Consider the following 27,782-nt stretch of genomic DNA (forward strand, 5'->3'; position numbering starts at 1 on the left):
TTTCTGTTCCTTTTTCCCAGTTAGAAAAACAGCCACAATGAACACATGAATGGGGAAGGAGGGAACCCTCAAAGCTATACACTTGTTCTTTCCATCTTAATTTTAAAATGGATCATAAGCTTAATGTTCTTCCAAAGACACATTTATATAAATATTTAGCAAACCTTTGTCTTACAGATTTTACCACACTGGACAAACACACACAAGAACCTTATGTTCTCTCATTTACTTTGTTCTCAGAGTGGAAACCAAGATAGGTGTTGAATTTTATCAGCTCAAGAGATGAGATTGTCAAGCGAGATAATTTCTCAATTCCTTGAAAATTACTTTCTACCACTTACACATTAAAGTGGAAACAGTAACAACAAACTTTCCCAAAACAGAACTCAATTAACAGAAGCACATTTCATCAACACAAAACTAGTGTGCATATAAATCAGTTTTATAATAGCTATTTCTTATAAGCCTTTTCTTTCAGAGGGTCCTTTATCTGTCAGATAAGGAGCAGCTGGCATAGTGAAATGCCCAAGGCTTTCTCAGAATTTCCTACCAACACAGTTTCCTTTCTCACTAAAACAGATTCACAATTACAATAATTTCAAAGGACTTTAGTGTGGAGAATAATGCTGATAGCAAACTCCATTGCAATAGAGCTATTAATTTGCCAGTTTATGTGCTAACAGCACATAAAAGGTGAAGGCAAAAGAATAAATAAAATCATTTCAATGAAATGCTGAAACCAGTCATGATCTAGACACTTATGAAGGAACTACACACACAGTGTAGAAGATTTCCAGGCAACTGATTGTACATTTTTAAAGTTTATTTCAGTTGCATTTAGCTAAGATGAAGTATTCAATGTACATGAAACAGTAAGGAACTCCCTAAATTAAACCCAAACCTGTGACATCCTGACCAGAACAAAGAGAGATATGAGAGCTGCCTCCCTTGGCACAGACACCAGTACTCATTTTTAAGCAAAGCCCACAAGAAAAACTACATATTCATATTACAACTCTTTATAGAAAGAATCTGAAACAAGAAAAAATATTTATGTGTGCTGGGTTTGGCTGGGGCAAAGTTAATTTTTTTCAGAGTGGCTAGTATGGGGCTGTGTTTTAGATCTGTGAGATTGCAACATTGCAGAAAACTTCCTGCATTTCTCCTTGATGTTACATATTCTCTGAACTATAGTATCCTACTAAAAGTTAATGAAATTTAAAAAACAAGCAAGCAAAAATTACAGCCAAACAGTCTACATTTTCACTAATGTTGCAGAAGGATCTCTGAGGAACCCTAAGACATATGCCATTTTTTCCATGTACCTCTTCTCTCACCAAATGTTTATCCATACCACTTGCTGAGCATGTTTAAAGCAGACTGAATATTACTCATGTTTTTATGCATAAGAGATACCTGATCTATCATAAATCTCAAATTATGGGGTCTCCCACATTGCACTTAATTAGTTACAGGTCAACACAAGGTAAGGTGGATTTTTGTCAGCCATTTATAATAATGCTTTAAAATGTGTTATTAAATCTTCATAAGGATCATAGGTAAAGAATACACAGCATTCAGATTAGTGTATGAAGAATAACACAAAACTTCCTGTTCTCATTTTGCATGTATTTATGAATCTCATATTTGATTAAACCCTATTTTAGATTTGTAGTGAGATGCCCATTCATTCCACCTGCTTTCACATTTTAGGACAGCATTAGAGATTAAGTAAATCATCTCAAAAAATTCCAATGACCTGACACAGGAGAACATCCTTTTTGCATTACTCATTAGGATCATAGAATCATAGAATGGTTTGGGTTGGAAGAGACCTTAAAGATCATCTAGTTCCAACCCTCCTGCCATGGATAGGAACGACTTCCACTACACTAGGTTCCAACCTGGCCTTGACCACCTCCAGGGATTGGGCACCCACCATCTCTCTGAGCAACCTATTCCAGTACCTCACCACCCTCACAGTAAAGAATTTCTTCCTAATATATTATCTAAACCTACCCTCTTTCAGTTATGCAAGGCAGCAAAAAAACCATGGAAATTTTGAACTCCTGCACATCAGACCAACAGAAATTATCCTGTTCCACTGTCATCAAGAACAAAACTCACAGCTAGATATATAGCACAAAGCAGGTTATAGGATAGCTGTATACTTACTATACAGAATAACCTTTGAAATTAATCAAAAAACAGCAAGAAGGAAAGTGCATGGTAAAACTCTGTTCTTTACTTAAACATTAGTGCTGATGTGACTCAGGTTTTACACCATAACATTCCTAGACAGAAAATAAGTATTAAAAAAAGTAAGATGGCCAAATACAGAGATTTACTGTCAGCATCTGAGAGAGAACAGTATATACAAAAACATGCAAAAGAACAGAAAAATTTATGCGAAAATTTCCTTATCTATGTGGAGGTCTGACCCCAAAAATCCAATCTCCAAGCTCCCCTCATAATTTGCCTCAACACAGAAGAGAAGTTTTCAGACAGGCACAACTCAGCATGGGGGAACTATATTAAAATTTATTACTAACACAATATAGAAACTAAAAAGCAAATAAATACATAGTATTAATACAATCTCTACCACCCCTGGGGGTCCTCACACATCAGTTCAGAAGAAAAACCCTCCAGGACAATAGTTAAAGTCTCTCTCTCATTGGGGTATCAGGGAAGGGGTCTTTTGCACCCCCACCAGCTCCTTGGCTTCTGCTGAGGTCTCCTCCTGGACTGCAAAGGAACATTTACTTTACCAGGTCTCCATCACGAGGTCCAGGGAGTCAGCTTTGAGTCCTTTCTCCCTGGTTCGTGAAGGTTCCTCCCGGAGAGTAAGATGTTCACTCTTTCCTCTCCATATTGCAGGGTTTCTGGATCTTGCTCAGTCTTTATATCCCAAATAGTTTTCACCAAAAGTCCTTATGCAGAAAAGGCCTGCTTAGTTTGGCTTCTCTCTGTCTCAGCTGCTGCATCAGCTCGGCTTCCACATGTCACAGGGAGGCATTCCTCCCCCTGCATTCCTCCTTTGGTTTTCGGCTGCCCCCGCCCAAACCTCACAAAGGGCCTCCTCCAAGCCCCTCAGCCCCTCTCTTGTTGCTTCAGTCTCAACTCAAGGTCACTACCTCTCCCCCACCATTATGGGGGGAAGAGGGTAGCAGCGAGATTGCTTTTGTCTCCCTCCTCTGCCTGGAGTTCTTCCAGCTCTGCATGATCAGAGCTGCTTCTCCGGCTCTGGACCACCCCTCTGCCCGTCTCTGGCTCGGCTCCAAATGCCGTGCCTGCCTGCCGGGGGCTAGCTCCAATCCCTTGGCTGGACTCTCAAGTCCACGCCACCGCCTCTTCTGGGCAGTGCGGGGGGGAAAAGCCCCCTAGCCTTTTGGCCACAGGCATCTGGTCCAGTTATAATACTGTTCCGGGCTCCCTGCAGCCCAGCCAGGGGGGAAAAGAGGGCTTGGCCCCCCGCAAGGGGCCCTCTCACCTCATGGCTTCCATTCTCTCTCTCTGCGTACAACTTCCTTACAGCTGTTGTAATATCCTAATTTCACAGAGGTGGAAAACAGCTCCAGCTGGCTCCTCGTTAGAAACTCACCTGGGACCAACCACTTCCAGTTCCTTCCAGGGGGAGGGGGGGGGGGGGGTGGCGGCTCAAACCAAGACAATCTAGAATCACAAAAATGCAGCTACCTTGCAGCTACCTTAAGCATTCTTCAGGAGAGTTTTCTGACACACTATTGGAAGCACAGCGCTCACAGCTACTGATTATAGGTCAACAAGTGGCTTCAACCAGTACAAACAAGATTAGCAGTGGTTCAGGACATTTCTCAGAAGCTAAATTTTCCCCTCTCAGGCAAAATTAGTGGTACAAAATGGCTGAGGTACAGACCTAGACTCTACACATCAGGTTATGACACAAACATTACAGTGACAGTGGAAAATGCAAAGGTAGATGAGGAGACAAAAACCGTATCATGCCTTCATTCTTTGTGTTGCGCCAGAACACATTTAAGTATGGTTTTAAATGTGATAAGGCAAAATATAAAACATTTTGGAAGACTCCTCCTATCATACCCCAGTGTTACTTAATATGAACTTAAAGCAATTTTTGTCAAAGCTAAAGAAATTAAAATGGTAGTACATCACACAAGAAGCTGTGGAAACTTTAGAGCTTCAGACATACAACATTCCATCTCACTGACAGAAATGTATAGCTGCCAAATTATAACTTCTGTACAACCTGACTATATAGAGGGATTGTGCCTGAATGATTCATGTAGTACTGAGGTCCATGAAATCTAGTACCTACTAAAATTTGCATTAGAACACTACCACCAATCAATCCCTTTCTGCTCCGAATATTTGTCAATAGTGAGCTGAATGAAAAAATACACTGAAAACCTTGCTACTGTGCAGCACAAATGTAGCTGAGCTCAAGCACAGAGCATTTTCAAATTTTTTTCTGCATATATGTAAGTACTTCATAATCCTATATGAATCTAAACATTCAACCTAATTTAAAACTTTTTGAATCATTAGTATTAGTACATCCTACTATTGAATCAGAGGAAATAAAAGTCTATTCTTACAAAATAGATCACTGTTTCCTGAATTCCTTACTGGCAAAGAAAGAAAATGGAATATCCATTTAATACAGTCACTATGAGTAGCTTTCTGCTACCATTTTTCCCAGAAGTCGCATGTACATAATGTATGTTCTACTTATTAACTATGAGGACCCCCGGTGGTCTAGCGTTAGGATGCAGCACTTTCACCACACAGCCAGGGTTCGATTCCCGGTCAGGGGACTTCCCCAGGCAGATGAAGCTCGTCAGCCCTGTAAGGCCATCCATCTAAGAGAAGGTCACTCTAAACAAACCTACGTCCTGAGGACCTCGCTGCCACCGTCCGAGCGTCGCTTGGCCCTGGCAGATGAACCTTAGGATTAAAGGGTGGGCTCAGTTCAGCACACACTGTGTCTCACCTAAAAAATCCACTGCGCAGGCTCGAAGGGTAATGACCTTTCCCAAATCTTTGTTGGCAAAGACTGGCCATGAAAATTATTAACTAGTCACTTCATTGCTTCAAATTTTTACACTTTCCACCTGCTGCTAATTGTCACTTGTGTCACCTGCGACTGGGATGCTTTGCAAATGAATATCAGTAATTTCTTCTTCTGAGTCTAAACCTTTTCATAGTAAATGGAATATTTTTAGATAAAATACAATTTAACCTTGTGCCTTTAGAAATTGTTTTGTGTTCTACATTAATATAGCCTATTTTTAGAAAAATTAATCAAAAGGTTCCTGATTCCAAATGGTTACCAAAACATCCTGTGGGAGCAAAAGATACACTTATGCATAATCTACATGGATTCTACACATGTATATAAAATATATATATATATATATTTATTTTGTTCCTTAAGTGGTTATTGTAGCAACTGAGGTCCTTCATCTGTGACAAAACACAAAGTTAAGTTACAATAGCATTAAACTGAAGTTGCCAATCACATAGTTAATATCGTGTCCTAAATCTAAGGCTGATAACAGAACTCCTCTCTTAGCATCTCATTCTCCTCTTCTGCTTTCTTAAGACCTTTTCATAACGATAAATAACCTCATGCTAGCTGCATTTTATTTAGCTTTTTTTGCTATGCGTTCATTTTTCAGTTTTTAGAGTTCTGATTAGGATTCTATCACAAAAGCCACACATGTCCTCTGATTAGACCATCACATCACTACATCTATGGAATTATTGGACTGACATCTCTCACATCTAGGCAACATCTATATGCAGGTAGAGTTGTCTTGAATAAATCAAAACACTCTCAGTGCATCTGTTGGCAGAGCTCCTGAATATGTTGCTATGCAAAATGCAACAAGAAGAATAAGCTCTTATGCTTTCTTGGGTGGAAGCAGTGATACAAATGCAGTTTAGATGATATATTCAGAAAACTGTTCTACTTCTGATACACACTGAAAGGAAGAAAGATATTAAGATAATTTCTAGTTAGTACAGTTCCTCTTTTTTTCCTTCGCTAGCATTGTTGAGGAGCATGACCTACTTTTTGTTTGCCATTCTTGAACTTGATTTTTAACTGGATAACACTCCAGCTAGCTAAACACCAGTTCACACTGAATATGCCAGGTATACATGTGTATGTGTATATACACATGTATGCACATGTTGCAATATATACTACTGCTGCATTAATGGAAGAGTTTTTTTAAGTATCCCAGTCAACATCCAGCATTAACTGGTATTGGAAAATATCTTAAGCCTTGTCACATTTTAAAGTAAATACATTATCTCCTACACAAAAGGCACCTTGTGTATATGCTTAAAGCAGAAAACAACTGTATACAAAGCATATGTGAATAAATTCTCCTTCATTTAATAAACTAAGTAGATAGTTAGATAAGAGCTAAGACAAAACTTCCAAGGAACTGTCAAGTCTCCAGATTTGCCAGATAAACTGTCTTCTACTGCTGGATATAAATTTTGAGTACCAAAGTAGTTCTGTGTCCTGAAGAGGTCTTCACAGTTGTCCTATTTAATGGAAATTATAAACTAGACTGTAACCTTTAAAAAGGATAATTAAAATAACAAATTCCTATTTTGAGGACACTTTTTAAAATAATGATCATAATTTTCCCCCTACATGTGGCAGGAGCTAACCACTTAGCTCACAGTACTTGAGTTTGCTGGACTATAAAAATTATCTCAAACCCTTTCACTGCATTGTCAGGAAGCAAGGGGCAGCAGAAAGAAGGAAAACTGGAAAAGACCCAGAAGCAAATTGCTACGATCCATTTTTTATTGCTATCTCCCAGTGGCTGATTGTGTCTGACTGAAAACGAAAGCCTGAACATACAGGTTTTCCCACTAGATCTCCCACTCCACACAATGCCTGCTGGCCTCCAGCTCTAGCCTTGAGCAGTAAGGAAAAGCTTTTGATATGCAGCACAGCACACTGTGAGATGGTGAAATGAAGATAGCATGGAGTTTTTAGGACTGTAGATAGGACATGAAGGGCCTATTTGCACCAAGAAACAAATGAAACAGAGTCTAAATTACTGCATGGAAGCAAAAGAAAACCTTTAGACACTTCAAAATAATTTTTAAAACCTGAGCTCTAAACACTTACATTTCATTTGCTTGAAGATGGACTTGTTAGGCTCAAGCCAGTGCTGGAAAGGCAAAGCAGAGAGCAGAGGTTAATACGGATGGCAGTAGACAAAAATATCCCTGTTTGTTACCAAAAATGAGAAATAGGATTTTTGTTTCACTGAGACATACATAAATGGGAAAAGCACCTCTATACAAGAATTGCATTGTATAAGCACACTTGATGTCACCACTGCCTATAAGATGGATGTAGCTGATGTAGAAATAAGAAAAATATTTCAAAGATGCATTTGAAGGTGACAGGCTCTAGTGCTAAGCTTGGAGCAGACATGTCAATCTTACACTTTAAGTAATTTTTTTCTAGAAGAACGATCATATTGGACAGCAGAATAGACTATTCAGAAACTTTAACAGGATCTGTTCATTAATGCTGTCTTCTACAGTTCTTATAACTAAAGCATGTATAAGTACTTTATTCTCAGTCAAAACCCTCAGGACAGAAGTAATTGTTCTCTTCTAGCAATAATTAAAAATCTGAAGGGAAAAAGAGTGCATTTTTCCAGGAAATGTTCACAATATGGACAGCCAGTGCTCAACAGAGAGATATGGATGCTTACCAGTAGGTGCATAACTTTCCAGTAAAAGAGTGATGGCAGGAAAAGGGTTTTTTTTGTTTGGTTGTGTTTGGTGTGGGTTTTTTTATTCTCCTGGAAAATAAACTCAGATTCTTCAGTAATGAAAATCCAGGCTCACATTCTAGCTAAGAGCTTTAGCGCATCCCTTGCTAACAGTAGCTGAACCATTCAGGAGGATGTTTTGATAGACAAAAGAACATGCTGATATTCAAGTGCCACTTCTGACCACAGCCAATAGCTTTTGTACGAGGATTTTTCCGGTAAGCAAAAAATCTCCACACTAAAATGAGATCTGTGCTGCAGACGCAGCTGGTCAAAAGGCGTAGTATTCAGCTTTAATAAGCATAATCAACACGGGAAGGCCTTGCACTAAGGGGTTTCATTTTTAACCCTTTCATTCTAGCTCTAAAAGCCTATGGTTTACTGCAAAAAGAAAAACCTACCATTTACTAAAACATAAGTAATACTTAAAATATCCTACATCAGCTACCATTTTTCCTCATAACTTATAGTAATTCTTCTACAAAGAAAGGCCAAGGGTATGTATTTGGAGGAGCTGTAGGAGCTGCCGGAAAATTATTATTTTTTAAATTATGATATCTCAAGAGTTCAGTCAAAGTCAGGATGACTATAAATTAGTTTTCTGAAACAGAACTTCCAATAAGACAAATACCTTGGAAAGAACATTTTCAAATTCTGCAGTTTAGAAACTCTTGCATAAAATTTACGGAAGTACTGGAGATAAGCACTGAAACATACTTCTGTTTGAAGCTCACTTATCACTGAGAGACTGATATGGAACCCCAGTATTTAGAAGACAAACACCACAAAAAAAACCAACAACCCCAAACTCCAAACAACAACCACAACAAAAAACCCATCCTATACCATTTCTTTACCTATTTCCTTTTCCCAGTATCTCTCTTTTTTGGAGAAAAGATGAGAGAAACAGAATTGAGGCAGCAATGACTGTTTCATTGACCTACTAGAAATATCTAGCTCATTTCATTCCTTTTTTAGATTTTACATATACATTATTGATATATTTCATTCTGAATAATGGGTGGTGAGTGTTGATCATAAAAAGGTAAAGGCAATCTCATTTAAGAAATCCTATACACTCTGCACTGCTTTATAGATACATAATCCAGAATGAATTAACAGATAAGAAACCAGTCAAGACACACGGACATGAAAATTTTTTTTCCTTAACCTCTTCACGCACACACTGCACCTCAACCAGGCTCATGGCAGTCCTAGTTGAAGATTCAGACAGCAAAGAATCAATTAGACACTGAGTCATGATGTACTGCTCCCGGGAAACTGAGAGTTTAGAGGTATTCACTATTTTCATATAGCAGAAGCACAACACCATTTAATTATATTTTTTGAAAGACCAATCTGAAATATAAGCAGAGACCAGATCAGCATTTAGAGCTGTTTGAAAAAAGTCAGTTACCTATTCTAAAAAGTCAGAAGTAAAAAAAGTCAATTTGCAAATATGAAACCCTCATAATTCACGATATGAAAAATGAAAGAGCAGAGACATGGATGAAATTCCCCATTCAGTGCACCAAATCCCCAGGAACGCAGATTTACCTAACATGTCTAAAAGCAAACATGTTTCACTAAGACCTGACTTTCATGGGTTAAAAACTGATTTGAAAAACACTGAACAACTAAGCAGTGTACTTGCTTGTGGAGGTCACGGTAATGACAGGCACTTTAAGAAGCTCAGATTTCTGTGGTGACCTTCTGTTGGTGAAAGATTGCAAATGTGCACACAATTTAGCTGAATCTTCCAGAAAACTGATCAGTTACTTTATAATTTGTGGAGATTTTCAAAGACACAGCAATTAGGTGCTTAATGCTCACTGACTGTCACAGGAAGATAAACGTCTAGTCATAGCTAATGCTTCTGAAAATAGCCACACCTATATTTGTTTGAATATTTCAGTTCGAGTTTTAGGAAAGATTTTCCCCTGAATACTTACTTATCTTCCAGCCTTACAGCATTGACTATTAATAATTAATACATGTGCCTTATCTCTGCTATAGAGTGTCCAGGCTATATTTATTCCAAGATTAATTAGCTGTTATAGCTAGGACCAGATTAAGGTTCCCATAAATCAATCAAAGGGTTTCTGCAGAAACTTTAACTTGAAAAGTGTCTGGTTTTCCAAAATGCTTTTTTTTATGTAGCAATATTTTTTAATAATTTTCCTGAAAAAGTAAAAAAAAAAAAATATCTGATGAAAGAAAAATAAAACATTTTGAGTTTGCTTGTCAGGACAAATTTTAGAAGCATTTTACATGTTCAACAGCAAAGAAATGTCATTAAAACTGTCTGCCACTCCACCTTGTGAGAACAGTTCATATGTGTTTTCCACTCTTTATTGTAAGACTAACACTTCATAAGACAAATAAAACAAACAAAACTAGTCAGACGTAAAATTGGAGCTAGATACAATAATCTTTCATTCCTCTACTAGCAGTAAAATGTGCAAACTAGGGAGAGAAAAAAACCTCCAAAACTTTTATACAGTTTCATTTTTTGCCTCATGTATTTGCCACTGTAGTCCATAAAGGCTGCTTTAATTGGATGATGCCTTACAGTCTCAAACCAGGTTGTCTTTATATGTGATAGTACTTAACAATTATCAGAAATAATTTCTGCAGGGGCTGAGCCTCTTGTTTCACTGAGAGCATGTTAGCAACATGGTTGTTGCCCAATGGGGAAGAACAGTTTGAATCCTAATCCAGCTAACGCATATTACCAAGCATTCATGTTCAGCACTACTAATTTCTAATCTTTTTGCCAAAAGAGGTTTGGGTGGCCACTGGGTATCTCAGTGATCAAGACAGATGTCCTCACAGAAGCAGAAGGCAAAGAGAAAGATACCCAGAGATCCTCAAGGTCAGTCATGAGATACCTAATGAGTCTTGGTGATTCAAGTGCCAGTGGTGAGTAAGATAACTATTCTGGGTATCACTTTTGGTGCTGGAATCATAAAATATGCTGAGAATTGCCTTCTGACTAAGATTTCATTGTGATTGCATGCTGCGTTTCAGACTGGTGCTATCTTTACTTTGTAAATAGAGCCTTCACCTCTGATCAGCCTTTAAGTGGCACTGAGTGGTCATTAGCGAGGCCAGGTGTGTTCTTGCTTACCCACAAATGCTGAGCAGCTGATGTGGTATCAGCTTTCATAGCAAATGCTCATGGTGAGCAAGGACACCACGCAAGGGTAAAAGCACCATTCTGGAAAGTCAATTTAACTCCACAAACACTGATGTGCTTTTAGTAAAGGGACTTCAGCCAACAATTTGTTTCAAACAAAGCCATTCACTGAGAAGCTCTGAGAGGACTGAGCATGGTCTCAATAGAGCACAGGGTAAAGGGCTTAAGAATTAGAAATGGTGAGGAAAGAGGACGCAGCCATAGAATCATAGAATGGCCTGAGTTGGAAGGGACCTTAAACATCATCTATCTCCAACCCCCATGCCATGGTCAGGGATACCTTTCACTAGACCAAGTGGTTTAGACCTCCATCCAACCTGGCCTTGAACATTTCCAGGGATAGGGCACACACAACTTCTCCGAGTAACCTCTGTCAGTGTCTCACCATCCTCAAAGTCTCCCCTCCTCCAAGCCAAGAGGTTTTTTGATTTAGTCCCCTGAGAAGCAGTTATGAAGGGGCAATCAAAAGTGGCCAAATATTGTGAATATTTAAATCTCCCTTGACAAGTAATACTTAGCCAAATAAAATTAATTTTATTTAAACTTCAACCCTATATTAATCTTGAAAATTAATACTTAACCTCTTCTTTTAATGGAGAGCATAATTAAAGTAAATTTTCTTTAGCCTCAAGGTAGTGAGGCTAAAGGACCAGGTTACAGCCTGGGAAAAAAAAACAAAAACAAATGAACAAACAAAATAAAGTAACAGTACCCAAAGCTGATGGAAACTCTGAGAGGGAAATTAATTGGATGCCCACTCTGTACAGGCACAACAGATGCCAAATGGCCCAGGGCACACCGCATGTCTCCTTCTTCATGCGCTGAGCCTGATACCCTTTTTTCATGGTTTTAAGAACCTTTATACCAAGAATATCAATGTTGTTCTGATGTAGCAACAGAGCTGCTCCTCTGTACTGCTCCCAAAATCAGGACACTGACTCTATTTAGTGGTATGCTAAGCAGGAGCAAACAAGGTACATCACTATCACAAAAATTAATGTGATTCAGTAATAGTAGAATATACTAGAACAGAATAATTTGTATGATTATGAACTGGAATATATTAAACAAATTTCCAAATTATCACTCTGTTAATCCTTCCACACTAAAATATTCAGAGGAACACCAATGCTATATGTTGGAGAGCTCAACTTATCCATAATTTCTACATCAGCTGAACATCTGGCCATAAATTCTGCATATATTGATGTATGTATGAGCCACCACATGCTCAGAGACAACAGTTCACAAACTGACAGGAAAAAAAATCTTTGTTTTTATCAAAATAGCTTGCAGAATGGTTTATTTTACAAGTTTATTAATCTTCACACAAAATATTTCAGTTAGTAGCATTTCTGCTGAATTAAGTGTATATAAATATATATATTCACTTCGCACTAATATTCATTTCAGTCCAATTCTTGTTTAGTACCTGAATGCAACTCCTCTGGTAAAAGCAAGCTACCATTTAATTCAGCACTTTGTCCCTGAAAATGGACTGAAGCAAACATTTGGGAAAAGAACAAGAGCAATAGTTCCCATAGTGCTCACTGGGCCTTTTACACCAGCCTCTCTTACAATTTTTTTGTAAGTCATTTTAGACTTTCACCAATTTGTCTAAACTCCTATTTTAATACTTTTAATACTATTTTCATATTTTTGACAGCTACCATGAATTTTATGACTGGGTATGGTATTTTAAAACTGTTTCTCAATACCAATTGCTTTATAGTTTATTTGTGCTTCAGTTCTGTTGTAAGAATTACAGGGCATTCTTTCCCTGATCACTTCCTCCAAGGCATTTTATGTCATATCTTTCCCATTCACTTTTGCTCATTCTCTTGCTCTCACTCCTCCTCTCTCACTCACCTCTTTTCCTAGCTGTATCATTCAAGTCTAATCCACCTCTTTTTGTATTAAATCCTTTCCTACTTGACATAATTCTCATGGCCTTCTTGGTTCCTTTTCTAGTTCTACTATATTTTTTTGAACCAGCATGACCTGAACATCAAGCAGTGTCACAGCAAGACTTTATGCAAACACATGTAACTTCTTCGATAACTCTGTCCTGGAGGAAAGATTCATATCCATGGAGAAGGACTAAAATTTTTATTTATCTGGGGCCCAGTCACTCTAGTGTTCAGTCTATAATACTTCTGCTCTACCCCTTCAAAGAAAATAGAGAGCTTCCAGACAGATCTTTTCACATAGCTGTATGGAGCCTTATGATTCATTACACAAAGACGTAACTTCATTAAGCTGAGCTTGCAAATTATCTGGTGTGTCTTTCTCTCAACCTTCACCATTCTCAACTTAGATTATGAGATTAAACAAATATTCTGCCTAGGTAAATTGGAAGTGATGTACTCTAGAATCCAAATGGGTCTCCCCATCAGCCTTACTAGTGAAATAAACATGCAATCTGACAAAAAAGCTCTCTCTGTTTAGAATTGCCCAGCGGTTTTTACCACGTTTAAGACTGAGAGCAAAACGAGAATTGTATCTCTGACAGTTCTTTAGAGGGAAACTGGCAGTAATATCGACAAATTCATACTACACAGTGTCATCTTTCTAGCAATGCACCAAGCCAGGCTCTGTGCTCTGGGGCAGTCAGAAAATCCTGGTGTGCTCAGAGCCACCATTCAAGATCAACTGCACAGAGAGAATGTATTCACAGAGCAGTTTCACTGATTCAGAAGCTTTGTTTTCATAATGCCAGGCAGAAAACCACTGCATTGCTGTGCTGCTCCCAGACAGCCCTGCAGCACATCCACATGACAAAGCTTCTTAATGTTTAAGGTCTCAAACCTTTCTACAGTGACAGTTTAGACTTCACAGTTGCTTCAGGGTCCTACAAAGCCTTTTCATAACACTTCCAAGCTATCCTATGGGTACTTTCAAGGTATTTCTGCCTAACTACCAACTCATACTTTCACACTCAAAAACATAATCATAAGCATGTGTTCAGACCAACCCACCAAGGGCAAAAAAAAAAGGAAATACATATTTCCAACTTTAAATCACTGCTCAGGTGTCCTCCTGAAGAGACTTAAAGAATATATTTCACCACACTAATATCTTCCTTCAGTTCAATCTTCCATTGCCTTCAATACCAATGACCTCCTTCAACAAAGTGTCAGCTCTAGTGACAGATGCTGAACAGATGCATTGTATCATTCTATTCTCATCTCATACCAGTTCAAAAAAAAAAAACAACCAAAAAAAGAATGTTCAGTCAACCCAGGGTATCTGGCACAGAATAAACCATGCTGCATTTCCTCGAGGGTAAGAGTGTGGTAATTGGCCCCAATATAATATCTAATACATTAAAATATACCAGTAAGTAGTTCCTTGAGTAGGAGAATCAGTAACAGCTCCTCCATCTGTGTTTCCTGTTTGAAACTACTAAAAAGTGCAAGCTCCAAATGATGGTTTCTGTGTTCTTACTGTGTCTCTGTTTCAACTACTTCTAGATTTCCTGGAGTGGCTTTGCCCTACAGCATTTCCCACAGTCAGAATAATAATGGGGTTCTAACCACCATCTTGCAGTTTACCTTCTTGTAACCACACAGGAACCTAACATTTGACAACTATATAGAATCACAGAATCATTAAGGTTAGAAGAGACCTTTAAGACCATCCAGTCCAGTCGTCCACCCAGCCCTGCCTCTGTAACCCCTACACCACTAAACCACAGCACCCAGGGCCAGATCCAGATGCCTCTTTAACACCTCCAGGGATGGTGACTCCACCACCTCCCCAGACAACCTATTCCAACACCTGACCACCTTAAGAGTGAACAAATTTTTCCTAATATCTAATCTGAATCTTCCCTGTCTCAGGTTAAATCCATTTCCTCTTGTCCTCTCACTGCAGACACGGTAGAGGAGGCCAGCCCCTGCCTCACTGCAATGTCCTTCCAGGTAGATGTAGAAAGCGATGAGGTCCCCCTGAGCCTCCTCTTCTTGAGACTAAACAAACCCAGCTCCCTCACCTGTTCCTCACAAGACATGTTTTTAAGACCTTTCATGAGCCTTGTTGCACTTTGCTGAACACACTCCAGCACCCCAATGTCCTTTTTAAAGTGAGGGACCCAAAACTGAACACAGCACTAGAAGTATGGCCTCACCAATGCAGCATACAGGGCGATGATCACTTCCCTAGTCAAATCTGACCAAAACTGGCTTAAAAAGTTACTACAGCTGAGAGTCAGGGAGAAAGGCAATGTGATCCCAAACACTTAGTTTTCTCAGAAATCTGCGTGAAAAAATCGACAGTTAATACATGAACATTAGGAACTCCTCTGTTCCCAGTGGAATATCATTACACATAAAATGGCATACTGCAATTTACTACATACTACTAGGATAGTCTTGACATTTTTGAATATATCCTAAGGCACAGTCTCCCTAAAGGAACATCCAAATGTGATGCAAAAAGATAAAACAGCAGATATGATATAGAACCTAGTGTCTTTAACTGCTAGATAATTTGATGTCATTGTCATTATTACTCTCCCATATACCCAAAGATACAAAAAAAGCTATGCCTTCTTTTGTGTCTCCCATGCCTCCTTCTTTTGTGTCTCCCAGGATTTCTTTTCTGTTCTAGAATAGAAAATGGAAAACTATAGAAAATTTTTAAAAGTTTTAAGTACGCCCAAAAGATACACACATATTTACTTATGTAATAGGAAAGGATTGTTAATAAAAGTGGGACTGAGGGGAAAAAGGAGTGTATACATTATAACTTACTTGAAAAATAACCTATAAAAATGTGTTTTCCCACATTTCAAAATTTTGTTCCAATATAAGACAATTAGCTCAATTATCTACTTTTTTTTTACATCTGAATGTTCTAAACAGAAATTTTGAAATATTTCATTTGAAGCATCTGAAATATTGAAACAGTCCATTTTTTAAATTTTCAAACTCAGTCAAACATTTCAACACTCCTAAGTCAAAATGCTACATTTTGGTAGCATACTCTGAAAGAAAACATCTATGGTGAAATAAAGCAGGTATTTTTGCCTGCTTGGGCTCCCTCAATGAATTACAAAACAAAAGGATTGTAAATTAGCTTTTGGAGCAACTCTGAAAGCTTCGTGCAAAAACATTTACATATGAATAAAAGGAAGCAAGTATCACTAATAGACTAAATGCCAACAGGAGTAAATCTGCATAATATTTTATATATATGTATGTATGTGTGTGTACACTATATAATAATATACTATTATGTCATATAGCTTAACTATTCAAAGAGCCAATCAAGAATAATTCACTGAAAGCCAAAATTAAATGCATGATTTTGGCAGTTTCATTTGGAATCATTGATATAGCCCTTTCCGTAAAAAAACAGAGACTGTTTGCTGTTGAATATAAACTACAGCAGAGGCTTTCAGCACTTCCAAGAAACTGGGCAAAGCACCATGAGTTGTACGCTACCTACATCAGAATCAATATTAAGTCTCCTAAAAAACAGTTAACGTTTTTTGGTTGCAGCTCCTATTACATGCATTTTGGAAGAACCTTCAGAAGATGGTGCCTACTCTCTATCTTTGTCGGCATTTAATATAAACTCCTTCCATAAAATTATAGAGAATTTTCTTAAAATTATTTACAAATCTAGTGTAAAAACTTTGCCCCACCACCTCTATTATGTTGCTCCAGACAGTGCAGCTCTCACCAGTTTAAGAAAGCACCTCCCTTGCATAAACTTTCTTTTTCTTTCTACTTTACAATCTGATGCATGTATAACCATATCTTCTTAGCCTTTGTTTTCCAGCACTAAATGCGTTATGTCCTTCTTAACATCCTGTCATAAATAACTTCTCCATTCTCTTCATATTCTCTCTATATATACTGCTTCTCCTTCTTTCCTCTTTCCCTCCTCAGTTAAATTGACCTTTCTTAAATGCAGATATCTAGATCAGAATAGTTGAGGTCTCATTAGGGTGTAACAACATTAATACTTTCCTGAAATTTAATCCTAAGAAAAGGCAAATAAATTTATCATTATTTATCAGTCACATCATGAACTAAAACCAGACCAGTCACTATGCATTTTATACATTATCCCACATCTCTTTATTTGTCTATGGGGCACTGAAGTACAATGTCATACACATTGTTAACTGGTACAGGATGAATTATCACTTTCTTTTCAGTGGGAACACTAAACTGGGGAGTGCTGTTCCTAAACCATGACATGAGGCATTTACTGATGAACTTTTATCTAGCTACAATGCCTATGTTCCGACATAATTATTCATAAAGTCTCATGCTTGTTATACTACTAAGAGATCGTTGGTTAGTATGTTACTTTAAGATCAGAAAAAGATCAGAACAGTCTTCTGCTGCAGAAGTTTCAAAATTCTTCTGCATCTGAGTAAGAGGTATTTATGCATCTGTATGCAGAAGCAAGATTCATGTAAGTGAACCTCTACAGGATCAGAGATTCAGAAGAGCCAGATGACATAAAAACAAAATTACTTTATTATAGCATTTGGTTGAAGTTTTAGTCCTTAGGATGGAGTCTGTGGCAGAGGAAATATCCACTCTGAGGGAAAGCATTTTACGTTTAAATATTAAGACGTTCAATCTTAAAAAAAAAAAAAAGGAAAAAACCAAACAAAACAGGACAAAGGGACAATAGAAGAAGATAGTGCACATAAAAATAGCTTATTTTGATGAATTGTAATATAAGAGAAAAATACATTTCTTTCAACTCATCATCAGAGTTTTTGAGTCTGTATAAAGAAATATCCCTTATGAAGCCTGTCCTAATTCACAAGATAATTTAAAATAAAGAAATAATATCCAAGAGAAGTTATCCATCTGCTTAAAAGCATGAGAACATTTAAAAATGCATGTATGGAAAATGTAAGTTTGATAAGTTTATTTAATAATGGTTGATACAAGCCATCCTACTACTCAGGATGGCTACAGTATTCTCAGTTGTTCGATATAAAGGGGAATGAAGACTTAAGATTTTTTAAGTAAGAAGATAATTTGTTTCTCAAAATTGTCTTTTGCTGCTAACCAAGAGAAAATTTTAGCTTCCTTAAAAGCTATAATCTTCCATAAACTTAACATCAAATTAGATATACTATAAGATATAAACAAACAACTGCATAGTTGAGGTGGATAAGACACTGCAGAGAATTCGAAATACGGGAACCACGTAAGGTAGACTATAATAAGAATCAAAATGGGGTTGAGTTCTTAGAGTCTTTTTCTGAAGCATAACTTTTTTAAAGTATTCTGACTAAAAAAAAAAGTCAAAGTTTTTTTTGTAATAAAACAACCCCTTTGATTGCTGTTAAGTAAAATAACTTTTCTGTAGCTATTTTTGAATGATGTCAGAGAAAGGCCCAACAGAAGTATTCATTAAGTTCTACCTAATTATAGTCTAATCTAGCACTCCACCTAATTTTCCCATCAATTCCAACCAAGTGAACACCTTTGTAATTGCTGTGAGTATGCAGAATTAAGAACACTGGTCAGAATAATGGCTAATTATTTTCATTTTAAAAGGGGGTTGCAATGGAAATGATTTGCTGCAGCTTCACAAAGCTGTTGCAATTCTATAAGGTTGAGCTGATGGTGATTCCCAAATTCTGATGATTTTTGATAAAACTAATTAGGGTGTACCAAGAGATATCCAGCAAAATGTTTTTTTCCTCTTATAGCAGTTTCAAACTGGTGATTGTTTCCAGATATTAAATGCCAGTATATGTCCCCAAGATATTTAAAGTCATATCTAAGTCTTAATCTTGAGACCAGCAGGATGACAGAGTAAAGGAGGAGTTCTGAATTTCACTGTCTGAAGACTTCTGCTTCCTGTGTTGACCATTCTTTCCTACTCTCAAACAGTAAAAATAACTGAAGCTAAGCAGGGGATAGCAGCAGCAAATCCTCTATAAAACACCACCTGTAGGACAGGACCACCTTACACCTAGGAAAGATGACTAATCACTGCCCACACAAACGCCTAGAGCACAGGTCTGTAAATTTCATTGCACAAATGCAAAGATGGTCACAGGGAGAACCAAACTGATGAATCCGCACAACTTGACAAATCATGTCTGTTTTGTGTATTACAGATTTTAAGTCCATACAACCTGTAATGAGTGGAACAGAATTTCTCCTTTTAGCTGTTAAACTTAATAGGATTTTTGCCTACATATCCCAAGAAGCATACTCTATAGAAAACTAAAAATCCCAAATTCCACTGCACTGCCAGAGCCTAGAGCTACTCTGTGCTAATTCTGTTTCATGCTTATAGATTATTTCTAGCTCAAGTGCCCAGGAGAACTACACAAATCAGAACGTATCAATTTACCCGAAACTAAATAGATGAACTGAGGGGAAAATTAAATTAATAATGACACTTTAGGAACATCTACAGATTATGACCAGAGTATATATCCTTAGAGATACATAACTTTGAATAAGAATTTACATGTTTATTGAAAAAAAATCAATTTAGCATTACTTAAAAGCAAATGTAGTCAGAGATCATATACATACCCTCTGCTTCTCAGGGTCAACATATCGAATGCCAAAATAGTCTTTTTCCAGCAAGCTGTAATAGTTGCAGATGTGATCTATAAGAAACTGACCTTTGGTTTCCCTCTGTAAAAAGAGAAATAATTGATACATTATGTTGAGTATTCTGAACTTGCTGTCTACAAAGTCTAATCAAAGTGTCAAGGCAAATGGCACATGAAATTTGTTGTTATTCAGATGAGGACAAGGATTTAACCATTTATCTTCTCTAAAAGATGGAGGAGATTAATGATTAATACACTCTCTGAATATTCACAAATTCTTTGGTTAAGAAAACATCATTACTACTCCTACCTCAGAAAAACGCATGCTGCTCTAATAGCCACAAATTTATAATATTTAATATATTACTAGTAATCATATTTCCACTTGATGATATAATGGTATAACAGATACTCACTTACATATAGAATTTCAAAACAGTGTGTGGGTTTTTTGTATGCCCCAAGTCTGTAAGCAGTTTTGGCAGTGAGAACCTTACTGGATCTTTATACAGTGCCCACAGCAAGACAGACCTGATCCTTAATTCCCAGTCAGTACAAGGAAAAAATGCCCAAATGACTGAAAGAGATGTTTTCATTTTTGCACTGCTTCTGGGTAAAAAATTTCATTCTTTATTTCTACTTTCTTCAATCCCAATACTGTGTTTCATTTCTCTTTTATATACTGCCTAATATGGAGATCCTACACGAATTTTCACATTTCTTCTGATCAGCTGATGTGAGGGTTCAGCTTGGCTTTTTTTCTGAATTGTGATTTGTGTCAATATTAACACAGAGCTAAACCTTTTTGCCTAAACCAGCCCATTCCAAGTAGACAAAGGTGCTTTACCATGCAGTAGTGTCAGGTCTCTGCATTTTTTTTTCCCTCTATCTATCTACCCTGGTCCCACACTGAGACACCTTTGCTGTGGACTAGGTAGTGAGTTTAATCCTTAGCTGACATGAAACAACTTGAACTCACTTCTTTAATGTCTGGTGAATAGAAAGTACACAGGACATGCAATCATGTTTTATAAAAGATATTACTTAATTAGCCTTTCTTTAAAAACAGGCAATTTAAGCCATAAACAGGATGGCAAGCAAAAGGGAAGAGAAAGCTTTTGTATTTCTCAAGGTAATTTACAAAACTGGATATTGTTATCTTCATTTCACATAGAAGCAATTGAGACAAAACCAGCACCATCACCTGTCTGAGGTCATACTCTAAAGGGCAGAGAAAGCAATGGCCTCAGGTCCACCACTCTCTGGTAAGACCTGCTTCCCACAGGAAAAATGAGACATGCTTCAAGACTGGAGAGTTAGAAAATAATACAACACATGAACAATTGCTTTCTTTTCCTATCTTCACAATTAAAAAGGAGTTCTGACGTGGATACCGTTGCTTGTCTTTTCATTTCCATCACTAAACAAAGAGATAACTAAATAAAAAGTACCCTCAGTTAAGCCACTTACAGAGAGCTGCATTGCCCTTCCAGTGTGCCAAGGCATTCCCCACCATATGGACCTTCTCTCCTCTTGAATCCACTTCCAGCCACAACGGAATTACTAGTTTCTCTACAGATTTCTTTTTCCTACTTATGGAGGCCTTAGCTTCAATTCCTATTGTGTAAGCCATCTACTTCCACTAGTCCTATCTTTTTCCACCTTTTATCTCCTATATATTTACCCTGCACTAGGTCCTATACTTTTCCATACTCTGCTTCTTGCCTGGAGGATATCTCTTGCCTTGTCTGCACCATGGTATTTCTATAAATTGTTTGCCTATTTTTAAACAGACATTGTCAAAGGATGTTAATCCAATCTGTCTATTCTGTACATGCTCATGTAACCTCATGCTTGGCACCATGCACTGCCTTTTCCTGTGTTACATAGCTGCAAAGGTCTCCTTCTGTAATTGTTTCCTTCCAGCCTTGAGAAATTTAAAAATTAACTTGTTTGTCATTAGGAACGGTTAACAAACACACTGACATTTATTTGGTACTGTACCCAGTTACAAGTATTGGGCAGCCTAGTGACAACATAGAGAAAACTTTCCTCAAAATGCAAAGTCCTACTAAAGACTGAAAAGTGCAAAAAGAAAACTGTCATTCTGCGGCTGACAAAAAAGGTCTACATTTACACAGTCACATCTCAATGAACTGTTTTCTAATTGAAAAGCTTATAGTCTGCAAAGTTTTGTGACTATGAGAGACCATCAAAACATTATGACAAAATTGCACAGTGACATTTCATTACAGAGGCAAAAGAAAAATCATGAACACACACATGACATTTAAGTTGCACATATTTTTAAGATTAATCTACACCAAACTAAATAGAACTCAGAAATAACAGCTATTGACTGTTATTTCAAACATGAAAACAGATTTTACTAACAACATTACATGAAAGAAATCCATCTCATTTGTAAATGAGGAAACCAGACTAGTCATATTTTCATGTGACAACATTAGAGGGTGTTAGAGGAAGAACACTCAGCAATACAATCTTCTAATTTCTACAGGTTTGCACTCTAATCTGTTCATTTTAAAAGTCTTTGCTTGACTAAATAATCACAAATTCTTTGAGTTCCTGAAGAAGCTGATAGAAGGCTATGGCAAGTACGGTGTTTTTTAATTCAGTAACAATGTTCCCTTTCTGAAAGGAATTGATGCCCTAGTTTTCTTGCTTGGAAGACAGACGATAGAAATAAACCAAACAAAAAAGAGCAAACGAACAAAAGCCTCCAAGCTAAATTCATGCTCTAGGAATCTTTAAGCCTGCCATGGATAAATAAGAGAGACTAGTTAATAATCTCACCCTTGGTTACTATACACATCAGTTCACTACCAGATATTAAATAATATTCAAGATGTATAAAAGCTGCTAAATTGGCACATACATAATGTAATGAGTGTTTTTACAAGAAATACTGTTGCAAACATTTCACTCTTAATGCTTTTTAAATACCTGAAATTTGAAAAAACTCAGATCTTAGTTGATCCACAGAGGAAAATACTTGATGTGGAACACAGCATGTCAAGTCCGAATTCATAATACATTGTGTGACAAGTAGGATGGGCAATTGCTGCTAATTTTGTTTTCTACAAAAAACATACATAAACACTTTCTACACTTCTCTAACAATGCTCCAAATTCTCCTGATCCTTAGAAATTGATGATCTTTCTCATCTCCCATGTTCTTATTACATATTACTACTTATTACCGTACTATAAAAGAATATATTAAATTCAAAGTTTATTCTCATTTGTGAAAGAATATGGATAAATTAAATTAGAAACTGCCAGTCATCCACAAGAGAGCAGAGGAATGGATTTAGGTCACAGGATAATGAATATAAAACATTGCCTGAAATTTCAGACATTTGCCATGTAGCTTTCCAATTAAGCAATCCTTTTAAACAAACAAACAAACAAAAACAATCCCCAGACCCTTCTATATCAAAAAAGTACTTTGCAGCAATTCAGAAAAATACTTTTAATACTACATTTTAGGATGTTTGTCAGAACATAGAAAAATTACATCCTTAAAAAAAGCCATTATTTTCAAACACTACTGAAACATGTCAGCCACAAACAAGAGGAATCTAAGAGCAAAAATTAAGTCATACTTTTAAAATTTCCACAGCTCGAACCTTTGATAATTTTACCACAGTTTACCCAGAAGTCATCAACTACTCTCCAATACAGAAGACGTATGCAGGCAGAAACAAGAGTCACAAAAGTATGCGAGCAAGAGATAGGAAATGTCCTGGATTGTAATCAATACAATGTTTTCAATGAAAGAATACCATGTTAAACAAGCCACTTTTTTCTAAGTCCATTAATTGAAATATATCTGTCTCAACTGAGATATATTTTCCTTCAGATTTTTGTAATCTATACAATGGCTTTAAACAAAGTCCTGTAATGTAGACATTTCACACACTCAACAAAAAATAGGCTTTTGGAGATTCCTATAAATAATTTGAGGAATTACTCCCTGATTTGTTTAGATAAATTGGCACAGACAAGATGAGTATGTTTTTCCTAAGGCTGCATTTGAATATCTGACCTTAATACCACTAAAATCCCACAACAAACACCAACACACATGCAAGGGATATAATGCCATGTAAATGACAAAATCCCTGAACACAGAAGGTCAGCTTACAAATAACTGTTAAACTCTGCTTTTTAAGCTGGGTCAAAAGTTTTCTATTGAAACATAAACAGATCAAACTAAACTAGCAGATGTTGCAAAAGAATTAAGCAGAACAAGGGACATTCTCCACTCCAAGAAGACACAAACACATGCTCATACAGAGTCTTCTATTGATGGACTCACAGGACAACCTGAGTTTCTTCCTTAGTAAGACACTGCATAAATGATTCATTTTACCTACCAGACACTCTTATTACAGCTTCCATTTCTGCAACTCTGCAAATTTATGACTGAGTAACACAATTCCTTGGTAATTTCTCTGTTATAGAGAAACTAATCCAAGCAACCTTTGTTGCTGTTGAGCAGTTTAAGTCTAACACATTATCCCCATCTCGTGCTTGCTGTGGGGATTTCTTATTTTTATTCCTAATTTCTTTATGCAACTTAAAAAACAAGGGAGATTGTATCTTGTTCTGTCAATTTAACCATTGTCCAATGATGTAAAATGAGACCACAAAACATTTGTAACCACTTCACAAATCTGAAAGTGAGAAGAAAATCATTTATAGCAATTTCAGATCCCGCATTCAGTGAAGTATCTTCCTTATTTGCATTTGCTTCACTGTGGAGCTCTGTGTCTATTTATCTGAATGTTGTCACAAGGAAGAGCAAGAGTCACAAGCAGATTAAACACAACGCTTCTGCTCTGTTATCTAACCACTGAAGTCCTGCCAGCTGTGCTTATCTCTGTTAGGAAGCCACTGACATTACTAAGAAGCAGTGCAGAGTCATAAACACAGTATTTATTTGTACTGGGGATTTCAATCCTCATCCTGTAAGTGTCTTTACTTGTGCTAACAGTTCCCAACAGTGACCCTCTGTGTAAAGCTGGTCACATAATTAAGTGCTTACTTGAGTGTAAAGCCACTCAAAAAGAATTTAAAAAATAAAAAATAATACCATGTATATATAAAAAAAATTTAAAACCATAATTAATCCAGCATTTCTGTTTAAATAAGTGGAAAGTCAGGCTCTCAGGCAAGGCAAGCATAGTATCTGATTTTTATGCCTGTTTTCTTTAGTATGTAACATATTTTGAAGTCCTATGGATGTAAAAGAATTAAATACATGTATTCAAGAACAATCATAATAACACCACTGAATGAAAACTAACCTAGGCAGAAAAATGGACAAGTGCATCTAGGGCTACAATAAGTAATTCAAAAAGCACTGAAAACTGAAATAGATACTTCTGTTGACAATACTTAACAAAAATTATAAAAAACAACAGAGCTAAGCTATGTCTTTGACTGCCACATCTCATATTTCTGAATTCTCTTTGGATATCCTCTTCCAGTGATGAGATCATATTTCTTCTAGGCTTTTCATGAGAGAAATAACTTGAATCCCAACAGGAACATATCTTCCATTTCATCGACAATTATTCTATAATTCAGTATGGGGTCAGCTCTCATGCACAAAAGTATGGCTAGAAGAAGGAAATCTGGGAGCAACTCTCTGCTCATGTCAATTTTGAGCCAGCTGTCATCACATTTGCATTTGTTTTTAGTAGCACAACAAACATTCACTAAGCATCACTTTTGGAGTGGCGATGTACCATGGAAATGGGACTCATTTAATATCAACCCTTTGGAGCTGAATAGGGAGGAGGGCTGAGGGCACAGAGAAGGAAAGCAATGCCTGAATTTCACAGTATCTTCTAGATGAATTTTTAAGTTCTGCCTGAATAGCCACATCAAGAACAGAATCCTCATTCTGCAACAACCAAAAGCAGTGAGGTAGAACAGGCTTAGCTCCAAGCTGGCAACACTGGGCCATCCCTAACCCTGACAACCTTCAACACGCTGTGCAAATTTCTTATGGCTCCTTAGATTTATGGATTCACTGAAACTACAAATTACAGTAAATACTCACAAAACAGATACACAGACAAGTTCTTTACCATTTTTGTTCCATCTTTGGAAACAGCAACAGGAATATCTGAAGAAGTTTCACAAGAACTAGACATTGCATAATGCCTTCAAAATATAAAGAACAACATGCCTGTTTCATTCCTCAATTAAAATGTTATAACTTTTTAAAAGGGATTCCTCTTATAATCAGCAACCTATTTTAAAGTATTTGAAAATACTTAAGGTAAAAAAAAAACTTAAGGTAAAAAGAAGCCACAAATCAGTCTCTGTCCCTGTTTCATTTGGGCAATAAATATACAATTGCATCTCAAAGATAAAACAGAAAGGAAAGAAAAAAGAAGAATGTCCATGCTGGGAAGAAAAGAAATAAGGGGTGAGCTATTTCGAGGCTGAATGTGTGGATGCACTGTGGAAGCTCTATCAATCTTAAATGAAACTGCATGGCTAAATGTACACGGCATTGAAAATTTAACCAGAAATTACTGCTCCAATGAGGTCAGAAACATGCTTGTCAAGTTCCTCTTACGTGCTAACTCAGTTGGGAAATGAAGAGGATCATTTGAGGCAACTTATTTTTCTTTAGTTTTGCACTATTCACTTGTGAAAGATGGGCAGATTTGTCCATAAAAGAGCATCTTCCTACCCTCTCTTGAATTAGAGGTTATTGTATGAGGATAGTGATCCAATAATAAAAGATGAAGGGGTAAAAGAGACAAGTACACCACAGAAAAAATAACACAATGCCAGTCTCACGCAATAAATACTATCCTAAAGGTAAAATATATGGAAAATGAAAATTTTATTCTACAGGCAGCAGGAGTGAAGACAAGTAACGGCTTTCACACAATCAGTTCTTGACCTCAGTGCTGTTCTGCAAGTAAATTACTCTGACCCGTGAGTAAATTACAAATGATAAATTTTTATAGTTCACATACTGCAGTTCTCAAAAGTCTCCGCCAGTCTGGCAGGCAAGAATTGAAGAAACCACAAATGTGACATTCATTTACAGGGCTCATCATCATTTTCTGTTCCTCTGTACATAGGCAACACTTACCCATTTAGGTTCTGTGTCCCTGAAGTGGCGGCCTCACAGAAGGCTTGCAGCATTAACTGCTCACTTCTGGTAACAGCTTCCATTAGCACAGCAGTCAATGCCATCTGAGGCACTATTGATTTCTTAAAAGGATTTGAGTCCTTCTGTCAACAAATCTATTGCTTTATTCAATATCCATCGTTGTTCTGCAAAGGTAACTCTTACTTTCTCTCTTGCATCCTCGACATCATACCACATCTAGGAAAGTGGATGAGAGATTTCAAGGATGACTTGAAAGGGGAAGTACAAATCTTTAACTATACTATCTTTTTTAACAGCATGCCCTTATTTTACAAAAGGAGTACTTTAAAAAAGAAGAGCAACCAAAAATACTTGTAGGCAAATAAGACCCTTCCCTGAGCACAAGCAGAAGAGAGAATCAGTGTGGTGTGACACAGTTTAGTTAAGCTGCTCACAGAAAAACAACCAACAGGGTTGTTGTAAGAATGCCCCTTCACAAGTTCATTTCAGGGCTCAGCTGAATGTGTCGAACCCCAACCACAGTAAGGGTCATGCAGGAACAACCACACCCTTTCCACATGAAGTGGGAAAATATGACCATAGCAGAGAAGGGCAAGTTGAAAGAATCAATGAGTAGGGCAGGGGATCACCTGTAAGCACTAATACTGGCACCTCAGCTGGCCTCCTCACCACAGCCTCCACCAGCTTGGGGTTATTCCCGTGTTCCTCTCCTTGCAGGAGGAAATACAGCATGAATGCCTGCAAGCATAACATGGGATGTACATGCACTAGATGAGAGCAAAGGAGGAAGAAAAGGAAGATCATGGAATGTAATCCTTCGAGGGAGAGATTTTCTAACTGCTGAATTAATACCCATTGAAAAGGCTATTAGAGTGATGTGCAAGGCTAAGATCTTACATAATGAGTAGAATACATGACTAGATGTTACAGAAATTTGATCCATCATTGTGTGGATTATTCCAGAGTAACAAACCAGTTGTGTGATTGCCAGTGGTCTGGCAATATCATCTCTGAAGCACACCAAATCTCAACAAGTGC

The 27,782-nt window shown here is 37.2% G+C and overlaps 1 protein-coding gene across 8 annotated transcripts in view; it reads right to left on the reverse strand.

The window, feature by feature from the left end:
* The window catches only part of FRMD3 (FERM domain containing 3), a 146,749-nt gene that overhangs the window by 52,701 nt on the left and 66,266 nt on the right, over positions 1-27,782 (reverse strand). For 3 of the 8 annotated variants that reach the window (XM_064641329.1, XM_064641321.1, XM_064641322.1), the window contains exons 2-3: positions 19,551-19,655; positions 7,160-7,202 (exon numbers count right to left, since the gene is read on the reverse strand). The exons of 1 other annotated variant lie outside the window; for it this stretch is intronic. In XM_064641329.1, the coding sequence (XP_064497399.1) occupies positions 7,160-7,166 (7 nt within the window). In that variant the 5' untranslated portion in view covers positions 7,167-7,202; positions 19,551-19,655. Of the gene's footprint in view, positions 1-2,771; positions 2,791-3,493; positions 3,513-7,159; positions 7,203-7,757; positions 7,785-19,550; positions 19,656-27,782 lie in introns of those variants that run through there. 4 more of the 8 variants (XM_064641324.1, XM_064641326.1, XM_064641328.1 and 1 more) reach the window with 4 other exon arrangements.

Source organism: Pseudopipra pipra, chromosome Z, assembly GCF_036250125.1.
Source record: "Pseudopipra pipra isolate bDixPip1 chromosome Z, bDixPip1.hap1, whole genome shotgun sequence".
Classification (NCBI taxonomy): Eukaryota; Metazoa; Chordata; class Aves; order Passeriformes; family Pipridae; genus Pseudopipra; species Pseudopipra pipra.